General features: G+C 42.7%; 2 protein-coding genes across 2 annotated transcripts in view; both read right to left on the bottom strand.

Moving 5' to 3' along the window:
• Positions 1-3,540, bottom strand: part of ahr1b (aryl hydrocarbon receptor 1b) — a 15,555-nt gene extending 12,015 nt beyond the window's left edge. Inside the window, exons 1-2 of the mRNA XM_060859546.1 lie at positions 3,442-3,540; positions 2,975-3,065 (exon numbers count right to left, since the gene is read on the bottom strand). Of these exons, the coding sequence (XP_060715529.1) occupies positions 2,975-3,015 (41 nt within the window). The 5' untranslated portion in view covers positions 3,016-3,065; positions 3,442-3,540. The remainder of the gene's footprint in view (positions 1-2,974; positions 3,066-3,441) is intronic.
• An 877-nt stretch (positions 3,541-4,417) lies between these two features.
• ahr2 (aryl hydrocarbon receptor 2) overlaps positions 4,418-12,500 on the bottom strand; it is a 46,831-nt gene continuing 38,748 nt past the window's right edge. Inside the window, exons 6-11 of the mRNA XM_060859577.1 lie at positions 11,727-11,887; positions 11,369-11,571; positions 11,077-11,186; positions 10,750-10,891; positions 8,994-10,635; positions 4,418-8,901 (exon numbers count right to left, since the gene is read on the bottom strand). Of these exons, the coding sequence (XP_060715560.1) occupies positions 8,800-8,901; positions 8,994-10,635; positions 10,750-10,891; positions 11,077-11,186; positions 11,369-11,571; positions 11,727-11,887 (2,360 nt within the window). The 3' untranslated portion in view covers positions 4,418-8,799. The remainder of the gene's footprint in view (positions 8,902-8,993; positions 10,636-10,749; positions 10,892-11,076; positions 11,187-11,368; positions 11,572-11,726; positions 11,888-12,500) is intronic.

Below are 12,500 nucleotides of genomic sequence, written 5' to 3'. Positions count from 1 at the left end.
TGTGCCTGTACAGTGTCTGTGTACAGTGGGTGTGTACAGTGAGTGTGTACAGTGTGCCTGTACAGTGTGTGTACAGTGTGTGTACAGTGTGCCTGTACAGTGTGTGTGTACAATGTGCCTGTACAGTGTGCCTGTACAGTGTGTGTGTACAGTGTGTGTGTACAGTGTGTGTACAGTGTCTGTGTACAGTGAGTGTGTACAGTGTGTGTACAGTGTGTGTACAGTGTGCCTGTACAGTGTGTGTACAGTGTGCCTGTACAATGTGTGTGTACAGTGTGCCTGTACAGTGTGTGTGTACAGTGTGTGTACAGTGTCTGTGTACAGTGTGTGTACAGTGTGTCTGTACAGTGTGCCTGTACAGTGTGTACAGTGTGCCTGTACAGTGTCTGTGTACAGTGGGTGTGTACAGTGAGTGTGTACAGTGTGCCTGTACAGTGTGTGTACAGTGTGTGTACAGTGTGTGTACAGTGTGCCTGTACAGTGTGTGTGTACAATGTGCCTGTACAGTGTGCCTGTACAGTGTGTGTGTACAGTGTGTGTGTACAGTGTGTGTACAGTGTCTGTGTACAGTGAGTGTGTACAGTGTGTGTACAGTGTGTGTGTACAGTGTGCCTGTACAGTGTGTGTACAGTGTGCCTGTACAATGTGTGTGTACAGTGTGCCTGTACAGTGTGTGTACAGTGTGTGTGTACAGTGTGTGCCTGTACAGTGTGTGTGTACTGTGTTTGTACAATGTGCCTGTACAGTGTGCCTGTACAGTGTGTGTGTACAGTGTGTGTACAGTGTGTGCAGTGTGCTAAGTCAGCTGTAGTGAGCTAAGTACGGTGACCCATACTCAGAATTTGTTCTCTGTATTTAACCCATCCAAAGTGCACATACACAGCAGTGAACACACACACACTGTGAACACACACCCGGAGCAGTGGGCAGCCATTTATGCTGCGGCGCCCAGGGAGCAGTTAGGGGGGGTTCGGTGCCTTGCTCAAGGGCACCTCAGTCGTGGTATTGCCGGCCTGTGTACAGTGTGTGTGTACAGTGTGTGTGTGTGTGTGTGTGTGAGAGCGGTTTGTGTACAGTGTGTGTACAGTGTGTGTGTACAGTGTGTGTACAGTGTGTGTGTACAGTGTGTGTGTACAGTGTGTGTACAGTGTGTGTGCACAGTGTGTGTGTACAGTGTGTGTGTGTGTGTGAGCGGTTTGTGTACAGTGTGTGTACAGTGTGTGTGTACAGTGTGTGTACAGTGTGTGCGTACAGTGTGTGTGTGTGTACAGTGTGTGTACAGTGTGTGTGTACAGCGTGTGTGTGTGTACAGTGTGTGTACAGTGTGTGTGTGTACAGTGTGTGTGTGTGTGTACAGTGTGTGTGTGTGTGTGTACAGTGTGTGTACAGTGTGTGTAGAAGTGTGTGTGTACAGTGTGTGTGTGTGTACAGTGTGTGTACAGTGTGTGTGTACAGTGTGTGTAGAAGTGTGTGTGTACAGTGTGTGCACAGTGTGTGTACAGTGTGTGTGTGTGTACAGTGTGTGTACAGTGTGTGTGTGTACTGTGTGTACAGTGTGTGTGTACAGTGTGTGTACACACAGAGTATTAATGTCGGTGCAGGAGGCTTGGGGACATAGTGAGAATATTCTGCATCACCATTTAACACTACACTTAAATAAGGAGAGAAAGGACGTAAATAAATACTAACATATTCGCTTAAAGTGGAGGTTCATCATGCAAAAATAAACCTGAATTAAATACTGAAGAACAGCTTAGAACAAACAAACAAACAAACAAACAAACGTCTCGCTATTAGCTCGTGTATATAACGGTGTGATTGTAGACTGTGTAGCTTTCAACAAATTTCTATTTTCATTATCGAGTATAATTCAAACTAGAATATTATAAAACACACGTTAAACTATTAGCATGTAAACATTGTGTCAGTACGTAAGCTGGGCGTTAGGGGGCGTTAGGGGGCGGTGTTTTCTGTCACGTGTGTCGTCTTTCTCACCTGTTTGTTATTGGGTTCATTACGTTTATTTATTTCCTCATTCGTTTGTCGGTTTCTGTTTCGTTTAGTTTTCTGATATATTGGAGTCAGACTAATTTTATTACCCGACGTTTCATGATCATTTCACACGTCAGTGACTTACTCACTTTTATATCAGAGTGAATATGATTGTGATTTTAAATCTAGAGTTTATTAGTGGATTAATTGTGTTACTGCACAACAGGCTAGTGAGTAAAAAGTGCTGTTTATTAACACAACGGTTTACTAACCAGGTGTTTGTTCACCTTTTACTGAGTTTTTTTTTTTTACTAAAGTAATTAATTTATATTAAAATAGAGTTTATTTAAATACTAGATTACTAGTAGATTAAATACTAGAGTTTATTTAATCTAATCTCATTTATTAAATATACGTTAAAATAAACGAACAAATCCACATTCAACTAAATTAAACTAAGATTATATTTGTATATTTCTGATATTTAAATAGAGAAAACAGCGTCAGTCACTGATACAGTGCCACGTCGCTAGAGTTTATTCTGCAGGATTAAACACTGGGGAAAAATTAATATATTTTAATAATGTATTTTTACTCTCTGTATAAAATGTAATAATATAATGTAAATTAGAGGAATCACGATATTTATTGTTTATATTAACATCATAAATAAATAAATACACATATAAATAAATAAATTAATTAATACACTAATAAAAAGCTTGATCAGGATTTTCATGATAAATGATCTTTATATTAAATGTAGGGTTAAAAAACTGAATTGTGAAATAATTTCATGTGTTCAGTTTGTGATCGTGAGAGTAGAAATAATTCTTTTAATATCAGTAAATAATCTGCACACTAGATTTTTCAACTCCATTCATTTCTTCACCTTTAATTCGTTTATACAATAATCCGATTAAAGCACCAAACACACACACAAACACACACACACAAACACACACGTCATGTGTGTACTCACGCTTTCTGTGCGGATTTTCTTCTTTTCCGTCCTGCGTACATTTCTACACAATTTCACAATGTCACCATCCACTGAACTGGAGCAAAACAATCTTTAAAAAAAGATAAAGAGGAAATTTGTGATCATTTCTCTCCCTGAATTCAGTCCTGAGAGCTGTGTGTTATAGTGTGTGTGTGAGCGAGTGTGTGTGTGTGTGAGTATGTGTAAGTGAGTGAGTGCGTGTGTCTGTGTGAGTGTGTGTGTGTGTGTGTGAGAGAGAGTGCGTGTGTCTGTGTGTGTGTGTGAGTATGTGTGAGTGAGTGTGTTTGTGTGTGTGAGTGTGTTTGTGTGTGTGTGAGTGAGTGTGTGAGAGAGAGTGCGTGTGTCTGTGTGAGTGTGTGTGTGTGTGTGTGTGAGTGAGTGTGTGAGAGAGAGTGCGTGTGTCTGTGTGTGTGTGAGAGTGTGTGTGTATTTCTCAGATTACGCACACGGTTGTAGAAAGTATTAGAAGAAAACAAAGTGACAGTAAAGTATAAATCCGCTGTTATTTCCGACTCGTTCAAAGTAAAATATAAATCTTATAAACACGAAGTCGGTTTTAATTTTTGTAGAAAAAACAACAACCAAATGAAATTAGTAGCGCGCGTGCGGTGGGTTAACAAACAAAACGTTTTTCAACCGAAAAAATAAAAACCCAAAACAATCTTCTGCATCCCGGTGCGTCCTTAAATCTCTCCGTTAAACCAGAGGACAGGAAACGGGCACGACCCGAGCGCGCGCTCCCGACCGGGCACCACCTCAGCTATGGGGTATTGCGCGCGCGCCCAGATGACCGTGCGCCTTAGGAGCAACAAGGGCTCGTGAAGTACCGGGTAGGTAAAAATTCTCCTGGATACAGGGCTCGAGCGCCAGCACAATAATCCGTCCAATCACGGAGAGGAGACGGAAACGCGCGAGCGCGCAGTCTGGTGACGTTTAATAACATCTCAACTGTTTAATAGTCAATCGCGTTAATTTTAGTCTTTTATTCTGTATTTCTGTGTCGATTTAAGTGCTTTCCGTTTTTACTTGAAGTAGAAATGATATCGTTCACCAGAAATACACACACGTCTAAATTTATGTAGATAAAACAATTTGTACTTTGTTTTTATTTTTAATCAGATTTAGATTATTTTAGTGTCATTTCATATGAATTAAACACGGCTGTGACGTCACAACAAGGAGCATGACGTCATAATTACTGGGTAATTATTCGTGTGTAAACACTACAGCGGAAAAAAGTGTTTTAAACTCATTTTTACTTTTAGTTATTTTTATTTAAGATTATTGTTGTTCAGATAAAGTGTTTATAACCTGCTATAACCTCTTTATTTGTCGTAGCTGACATCTTTCAGTCTAATTGTGACTATCAGTGATAAAGTGTGATAAAGAGTGCTAATAAAAACAACACTAACACACCAGTCGGTCATTAGAATAAACACTTGTAATAATATGAAGACGTAAATATCGATAGATGAAGCAGACACACAAAACATTTGCTAATACAAAACAAAACAAAAACCAAATACTACAATAATATTGGCGAAGAAACAAAGGCATAAACATTTTTACAAGGTGTGCAGGGAAATTTACAAAAACTGTATATACTATATTTGTGAGCACAAAAAGGAGCAACAAAGACAACAACAGAAGAATAATAATGTAAATCATACACTGATACTGCATTTCAGAAGAAACATCAGAAGTGCTTCAATTATTATTTCACTCGTTTAACAGGAAAATTTAGCTTTCTTTTTTCCGGCGGCTTCTGCGACGAGATTAAGGCGAGGTTGTTTTTGGGCTGTTCAGGTCACGATCAAAAGATTTTTAATTTTTTACAGTTTCTCACATCAGATTTGAAGCAAGTGCATCATCGCAATCTGACCGTAGAAATATCAGATCTGCAATTTCATTGAATTACATCACACGCATTAAAAACAAAAGCAGCTAGCAAGGTAACGGTTCCACAGAGGTAAGTATTAAACATACCTGTCTGGCTAGTGTTACACCGAGACGTTGTGACTGGAAGAGCTAAACGTAGACAGATTGGAAGTTACCTACTTTCTCTCTTTAAAAAAAAAAAGAAAAAAAAAAAAAAAGAAGAGATTATAAGAAATAAGACACAATATCAAACATCACTGCGCAAGCTAATCGTGGACAAACGTTACGTGTAAAACCTAGCTAGCTATCTAAGTGCTGTAATTTGGATTAGATCCTCAACTGTCCTTTTGTAAGGACAAACTCCACAATGGACACAAATCTCCAAAGGAAATTGGACACTGGGCGCTAAAGATATGTTAGTTGTTTTAGTGAACAACGTAAGAAGAGCTGTATGACAGCGTCGCTAATGACGTTACAACCAGCCCAAAAACACACCTTTTACCTGTCAATCATTTCACCTAGCCATCAGTCATTTCTACACATCACTCATGTGGATTCTTAGACAAATTATTTCTTTATCAATATATTTTTAACTTAAATATCAAAACCTGTTTTTTTTTGTGTGAAATATCTCTAAGGCATCTGATGGTTTTTTGGATGTTCAGGAACCCTGTATTTTGCATAAAAACTTCACCTCCTCTTTTATTGCCTTAATCTATAGCAGAGAAAGAGAAAATAGAGAAAGGTGGGGGGGAAGCAGGCCAGAATCTCTGTAGGCACTCAGACACCCTGTATAAGAAAGAAATGGAGTGAAAAGCATGCGCTGGGCCTGGAACTGTACGGCTCTGGACAACATCGAGAGGAAATGCAAGTCCAGCAATCAAAAATCTGGAAGTGCGCATGAAAGAATAGTCCCCTACCTCAGAGGGGCCACTCTACATGTGGCTACACATGAATCCAACTTTCCAGTTTCTAGAGCAGGTCTACCAGGTCTATCTACCAGGTCTTCTAGAGCAGGTCTACCAGGTGACCTGCTCCTGTCTCTGGTCTACAATATGTGCATCTGACCTGGATACCATCTCTGCAGGTCTATCACCCCTCTGATACCCTATCTGCAGGTCTATCACCCCTCTGATACCCTATCTGCAGGTCTATCACCCCTCTGATACCATCTCTGAAGGTCTATCACCCCTCTGATACCCTATCTGCAGGTCTATCACCCCTCTGATACCCTATCTGCAGGTCTATCACCCCTCTGATACCCTATCTGCAGGTCTATCACCCCTCTGATACCCTATCTGCAGGTCTATCACCCCTCTGATACCCTATCTGCTGGTCTATCACCCCTCTGATACCCTATCTGCAGGTCCATCACCCCTCTGATACCCTATCTGCAGGTCTATCACCCCTCTGATACCCTATCTGCAGGTCTATCACCCCTCTGATACCCTATCTGCAGGTCTATCACCCCTCTGATACCCTATCTGCAGGTCTATCACCCCTCTGATGACTTTTGTGCGAGGACATTTGAGATATTTGATACGACTCCTACAGGGCAATCTGATCTGCATACCAAACTCGCAGGGTTGTCTGATCGCGATACCTGGTCATCACGTCTACTGGATCTCAACACCATTCCTGCAAATCTACCCAAATATCCAACTGTGAGTTCTTTCTTAATAACGTCTCTGTATTTTTTTACCTGATACCATTTCTTCAGGAACACCTCGAAGCTATTTCTGCAGTCTGATCTCACTACCTGACTACCTTCATACTCCATACTGATCTAAATTCCAGACCCTGATCTCTAAGTCCTTTACAAAGAAATCCGATTCAAGGTCATGTCTTCAGCAAGAAAATCTGATCTGCAATCAGTCCTTCTGTGCATAACCTTCCGATCACTCTGCAGGGGTGAATAGGTTAAAAATAGATCAGATTTAAAGTGCCCTCGAAACATGTTAAAGGTTATGATAGGATATAGTGTGTTAAACCTTTTTCTTGTCTCCATCAGCCACCAAAACCTAAACAAACCGGCAAGTCTCAGTTTGTAAAAACTATCCTGCAGTGACTCTGCAGCGTTTGACCTGAAATCAGTCGTCCAATTTATGCTTGTGATGGAAGAACAGAGAAGTTCCTACAGAGTAATTAGACCTAAACTGTACTGGATTCGTTTGGTGGATTTTGCAAACCAGAACTGAGGTGAAGACCTGCAAACTGGTATGGAGATAAAACTAGAAGCAATTATCAGCTCACACAAACCGCTGTGGAAATAAAAGTCCAGAACTAGTGACTACTGAAAGAGAAGTAAAGCGCTCCATGTCGGCAATCAGTCATATTTTCTTGATACTGAGGTACAAAAGCATTCTTATCTGGTAGATCTGTTAATATCAAAATGTACATAATGCTAGATTAATAATATATAGTCATATGAAAAGGTTAAGGTGTCAGAGGAGAATAAGGCACGTCGTCGATTTAGTAAATATGCAGTCGGCTTGGATCGAAGTGTGACGTCGGAATAAAGCGGAGGAAAAAAGAAAGGAACGTGGAGCTGGTTTGTGGCACGAGTTTTGTGCGTTTGAAGGGTTAACACTCTGTAATCCACGTGTTTTCACTCGTATCACGCCACACCAGCTCTCGAAGAAAAGATGCCGACTGCTTAAACTCCTGCGATTGACCAGAGGTCAGCGAGCGAGCAGCCAGTAAGGAGATTTCCTCATGATTATCAGTACAAGCAGACACGAAAATGGCTCAATAAAGTGTGATTAAATGGACGTAACAAAATATTAAAAAAAAAGCATATTTAAAACAAAAACGAACAAAAAAAGCTGAATGTATACATATAAGTCGTATACCTTTATCGTGATTACCATATCGCAATAATACGTTACTGTGATGAAGATTTCAGCCAGCAATGAAAAGCCTGGTTTTGTGTTTTACGTTTACGTTTCGTTGATGTTAGAGATAAAAGTTGTGCGTTGTGTCGGGCAAACTGCTTCTGCCCGGATTAGAACAGAGGTCATAGTGTCATTGGAAAGTGGGTGAAGGCTGTGGGGTGGGGTGGGGTGGGGCATTCAGGAAGGAAAGCTGGATAGACATTTATGCTTCAGCTTTAGCGGTCAGTCAGGCAGTAGTTTGGGCCCCACACAGAACAAGAGCATTGTGGGAGTTATGTAAATTAGTCGACGCCTAACATAACACAGCTGCAGCTAATTCTCTCTGAATTCTATCATAGTGCTACGTCTTTGGATGCAGAACAACAATCTGTCTTTTTTTTTTTTTTTTTTTTTTTACAATCTGTCATTTTTACAGGTGTTGATCTCACCTTCTTAAGTGCATCAAGAGAAACCCGAAAGGGAACACGTGAGCAGTAAAGAGGCTTTTCCCTTTTTTTTTTGACTCTACTCTTTCTAAATAAATAGTGCCTCTTTAAAATGGCTTTTCCCCCAAAATATCATCCATGCAAAGAAAAGTTTCCACCTTTTCTACTGCATACTTCATAATTGAGCTCTGAGAAGCTCCTCTCTACCCCCCCCCCCCACACACACACACACACTCACACACACTGCCCACACTCTAAACAACAACAAAAAACACAAAGAAATGCACAAAAGCAAAAAAAAGCCACTTTTTTGTCCTTCTGAACTTTTCGGAGCAGGGAGTGAACAAACAAACAAACAAACAAGCAAACAAAATGTATTAAAATTGAACAAACGAGCGTGTGTGAGCAGACGTGCAGGCTTTCGACAGTCTGGCGGTACTAGCACAACGAGTCCAGCCCTCCACCTTCTCGTTTCTGTATATCAGCTGCGATTGAACAAAAAGGGAGAGTCTGAATATGAAGAAGTGTGTACTGTATCTTCACTCGTCCATCCCTACTTCCTTTCTCCGTTCTCAATAGATAGCTGCACTCGCTGGACTTTTCCTTTCTAAAAACTGTCATTCTGGGCAGTGTTGGTGAAGCACGGCGTCCCCCCCATCATGGGGGTGAACTGGAATGATCTGTTCTCTTTGACTGGACAGTTTGTGATCTGTAACGAGACAAATTAGAGATCAGTTACCAAATAAAATGACCAGTTAATTTTGTATGACGGAAACACACTTTGCAGAACATGGCTGTTACCTGTGTCTGGTTATTACAGCTGAGGAACTGCTGGTGTAGATTGCAAACAACGCCCCTGTCTGACGGCTCGCCCACGTTGTTATATATGGTCTCCGTGGGCTGGTTTTGAAAGACATATGAGCCCTGCACAGGATTCATGAACGCTTTGGTCTTCTGACAGGATGAGATCACTGCATCTTGTCCAGCTGCGCTGTAGCACATGCCATTAACAGGAGCCTGAACTGGTCTCTCAAACATGCAACTGCTGACCGGAGCAGGAGCCACTCTGCTCAACAGCTCTCCCTGATGGTTATAAACCACATTAGACATCTCCATCGCCTCCTGCTGTCCATATACTGCATTAGATGGGTGAACTAGCTCCCCCTGCTGGTCATAAACTGCATTAGGCTGAGGATTGGAGCCTGAGCCAAAGTTAGACTGCAGCATTAATCTAGTGAGTGGAATTTGTTGGACGTGATGATGACCATTTGGGATATTCTGGACATTGGAAACGTTGGGAATGTCAGGAACTTTTGGTAATGTCGGCTGGACCTGTTGAAGAGAGGGCTGCCATGTTGCAAGTCTCTGATTGTCTGAGCTCTGGTTGCTGAGAGGAAACTGTCCCTTGAGGCAGGCACTCGGTACATGGTTTGACATGACGTTTTGTGAAAGTGAAAAATTCTTGCTTCTGTCTGCCTGGGGTCCTGCCCACCGACCTCTCGGCTGAACTGCCTGACTGAACGGGGTGGAGTTATGATTGTGAAAGCCCACGTGTTGAGCTTGGTTCTGAAGTTTGGGCAACGTCACATTTTCTGGATAGCCCAGGTTTCCGCTCTGTATATGATTCTGCCTGCTCTGGTTCTGTTGCCCAGAAAGTGAAGAATCAACAATCATACCTTCACACAGTTCCACATATGGTTCCCCAGGATTTGCTTGCTGCCCCAAAGGCATCTCCGGCCCAATGTGAGCATGGTTCACTATCCCTCTCAGTGGGCTACCTGTATCAAGGCCCTCTGAAATGCCCAGGAGGTCGTTAAGGTCTCCCTGCAGCTGAAGCTCAGACAGACACTCAGGTAACTGGTCCTGCATGTTGTTGCTGCACTCATTAAACAGCACGTCCTCCACATATGAGAAGATATCGTTGGTCAGGATGTCATTAATCTCCACAGACAATTCGGTGGTGCTCAAGTTGTTCATTCGCAGCAGTGCATTCTCCCATTCCTTTAGCTCCTCCTGGTCGATCGAGAGTTCTTCCAGGTTACCGCACATGCTGCTGTCCCCAATGATCTGCTGCAAGCTGTCCATCATTTCCTGCACTGTCGATTCCTCCTTGATGCCCACTGTGCCCCTTTCTGCCCCAGCCCAGGGCTTTCCAGGGACATTGAGAAGGGCATGGCTGTCCCGGAATGCCTTTTCCAGGCAGAACTGCGAGGTGGGATCGCTGTTGGGCTGGTAGACAGTTTCATCCTGCTTCAGCATGGAGCTCAAGAGTGAACTTGGAGGCAGTATGGCAGGTTTACTAATCTTACCCCCTTTGATTTGGGTCGAGATGTTAGTCATGTCTGGTGAAGGGGTCGTCTCATATAGGACGGCTTCTCCGGTGGCAAAGCTGAAGGGCAGCTGCAGCTTCCTCTGACGAAGATGCTCTTCGCCTTCTTCGTTACTGCAAAGATGGAAAAGTGAAAGAGAGAAAAAGAAAGGAAGAAATAGTCACTTCAAACCATCCATCAAACCACCCACAGGATCTGTTTGGATGGAACTAATTTGTAAATCTCACGTTAAAGCTCTCTGTCGTGCCACGATGAAGTCCGGTCGTCCGCCCTTATAGACGAGCCTGGCGTTGGCCTGCACCCAGACCCAAGTTCCTGTTTTTGTCAGGAGCCGGAAAACTGTGAAACCACTCTCGCCAGTTTTAATCACTGAAGGAAGACAGAGAGAAATTAAAATAACAAAACTCATCTTTTTTTCTTCTTCTGTTACGGCACGGTGATCATCCAAATTCCTGCGATTGTGTTTAAGCTTCATGTTATGGATGTTAAATAGATTCCCTAGTAGCATAAACCTGTAGTGTAACCATCTGTAGATTGCTGGTGCTGTGACTCACTTCTCAGGTGGTTGTCTGCACAGTACATCATATCTGCAGCGTGGATGAACTGGTAACCAGAACCCCTCATGCACAGCTCGATCTCATTGTAACCCAGCACCACCTTCCCCTGTGTGACAACAGACACACATGCTACATTAGTACACTGCTTTATAATAAACTCAACAATCTGTTAGATGTCTGCGAGATCTTCCCCAACATCAGTACGCTGTATCAGACGGGCACGAGGTCTCCCTCTGGTGTCTGTACACTGCTATATTACTGTAACTCTAACACAACTCCGTGAGGTCACCTGGTGTCGATGCCCATAGGTGTGAAGTCCAGCTTGTGTTTGGTCTGGAAGAGAAGTGTCTTGCTCCGAATTTCCAAGATGGAGGGTGGCTGGAGGGGGGTAGCGACGACAAACAGAGACAGCTGAGGATGTGCCATCGTGCCATCTTCTGCCATCTTGTTCTGACCATGAAGATACTTCAGTCGGCCATGGAAGTTTAGGGCCTGAGTCGGAGAAATAAAACAAGGCAACAAAGGTCACTTTTCCTTCTCGGTGGCGAGTCAAAACTTCTGGACACAAACCACAGCGGTATTTGTGTATGCATTCACGTGTGTGTGTGTGTGTGTGTGTGTGTGTATATGTGTGTGTGAGAGTTTACCAGGAAGCCGGAGGAGTTGTCGAGGAGGCAGCGGAAGCGGCAGCAGAAGCTCCTCTCCAGGAAGGATGAGTTCTCTGGTGGCAGCTGCTGAGGGTTATAATTTACCATAGTGGTGGTGGTGGTGGTGGTGGTGGTGGTGATGTCACTGTTATTCTGGAAGCCTACAGAGAAATGATGAAGATGTTCATATATGTATATGTATTATATTGTTATAACACTACGGGGCAGCTGAAGAACAAGCTCTTATCAGAAGGTTGTGAGTTATAATCTCAGAACGTTGTGTGCTTGGAAGTGATTATTTCTCTGTCTGTAAGTCAGTGAAACAAAACAAATAAATCTGAACACGTACTGAAGTGAACACAGTACAGCACTGATGACGTCACGAGTGTTAACATGTTTGTTTATGTGTTTAAATGAACTGCTGACCTGCACACACACCCGTCCCTCTGCATACATTCCAGACATGTTCAGTAATGACAGCCAGACACACTAACAGCTCTCTCTCACACACACACACACACACACACACACACACACACACACACACACACACACACACACACACACACACGACTTCACTGGCCCTGTTTGTCAGTATTCATGGTCTATGAGCGAATAAATAGACCCATCTGTAGTAAATACACCTTCTAGATTATTATCATGTGCTGTTATTCAGCTTTAACACAAACACACAGGCACTGTGACGCCCTCTTGTGTTTGAGCCTCATAACATCATGCAAAATGATCAGCATGAGCATCGTGCACCCTCACGAG

This window comes from Tachysurus vachellii, chromosome 23 (assembly GCF_030014155.1).
Source record: "Tachysurus vachellii isolate PV-2020 chromosome 23, HZAU_Pvac_v1, whole genome shotgun sequence".
Classification (NCBI taxonomy): Eukaryota; Metazoa; Chordata; class Actinopteri; order Siluriformes; family Bagridae; genus Tachysurus; species Tachysurus vachellii.
This window is presented reverse-complemented; position numbering and strand designations above follow the sequence as displayed.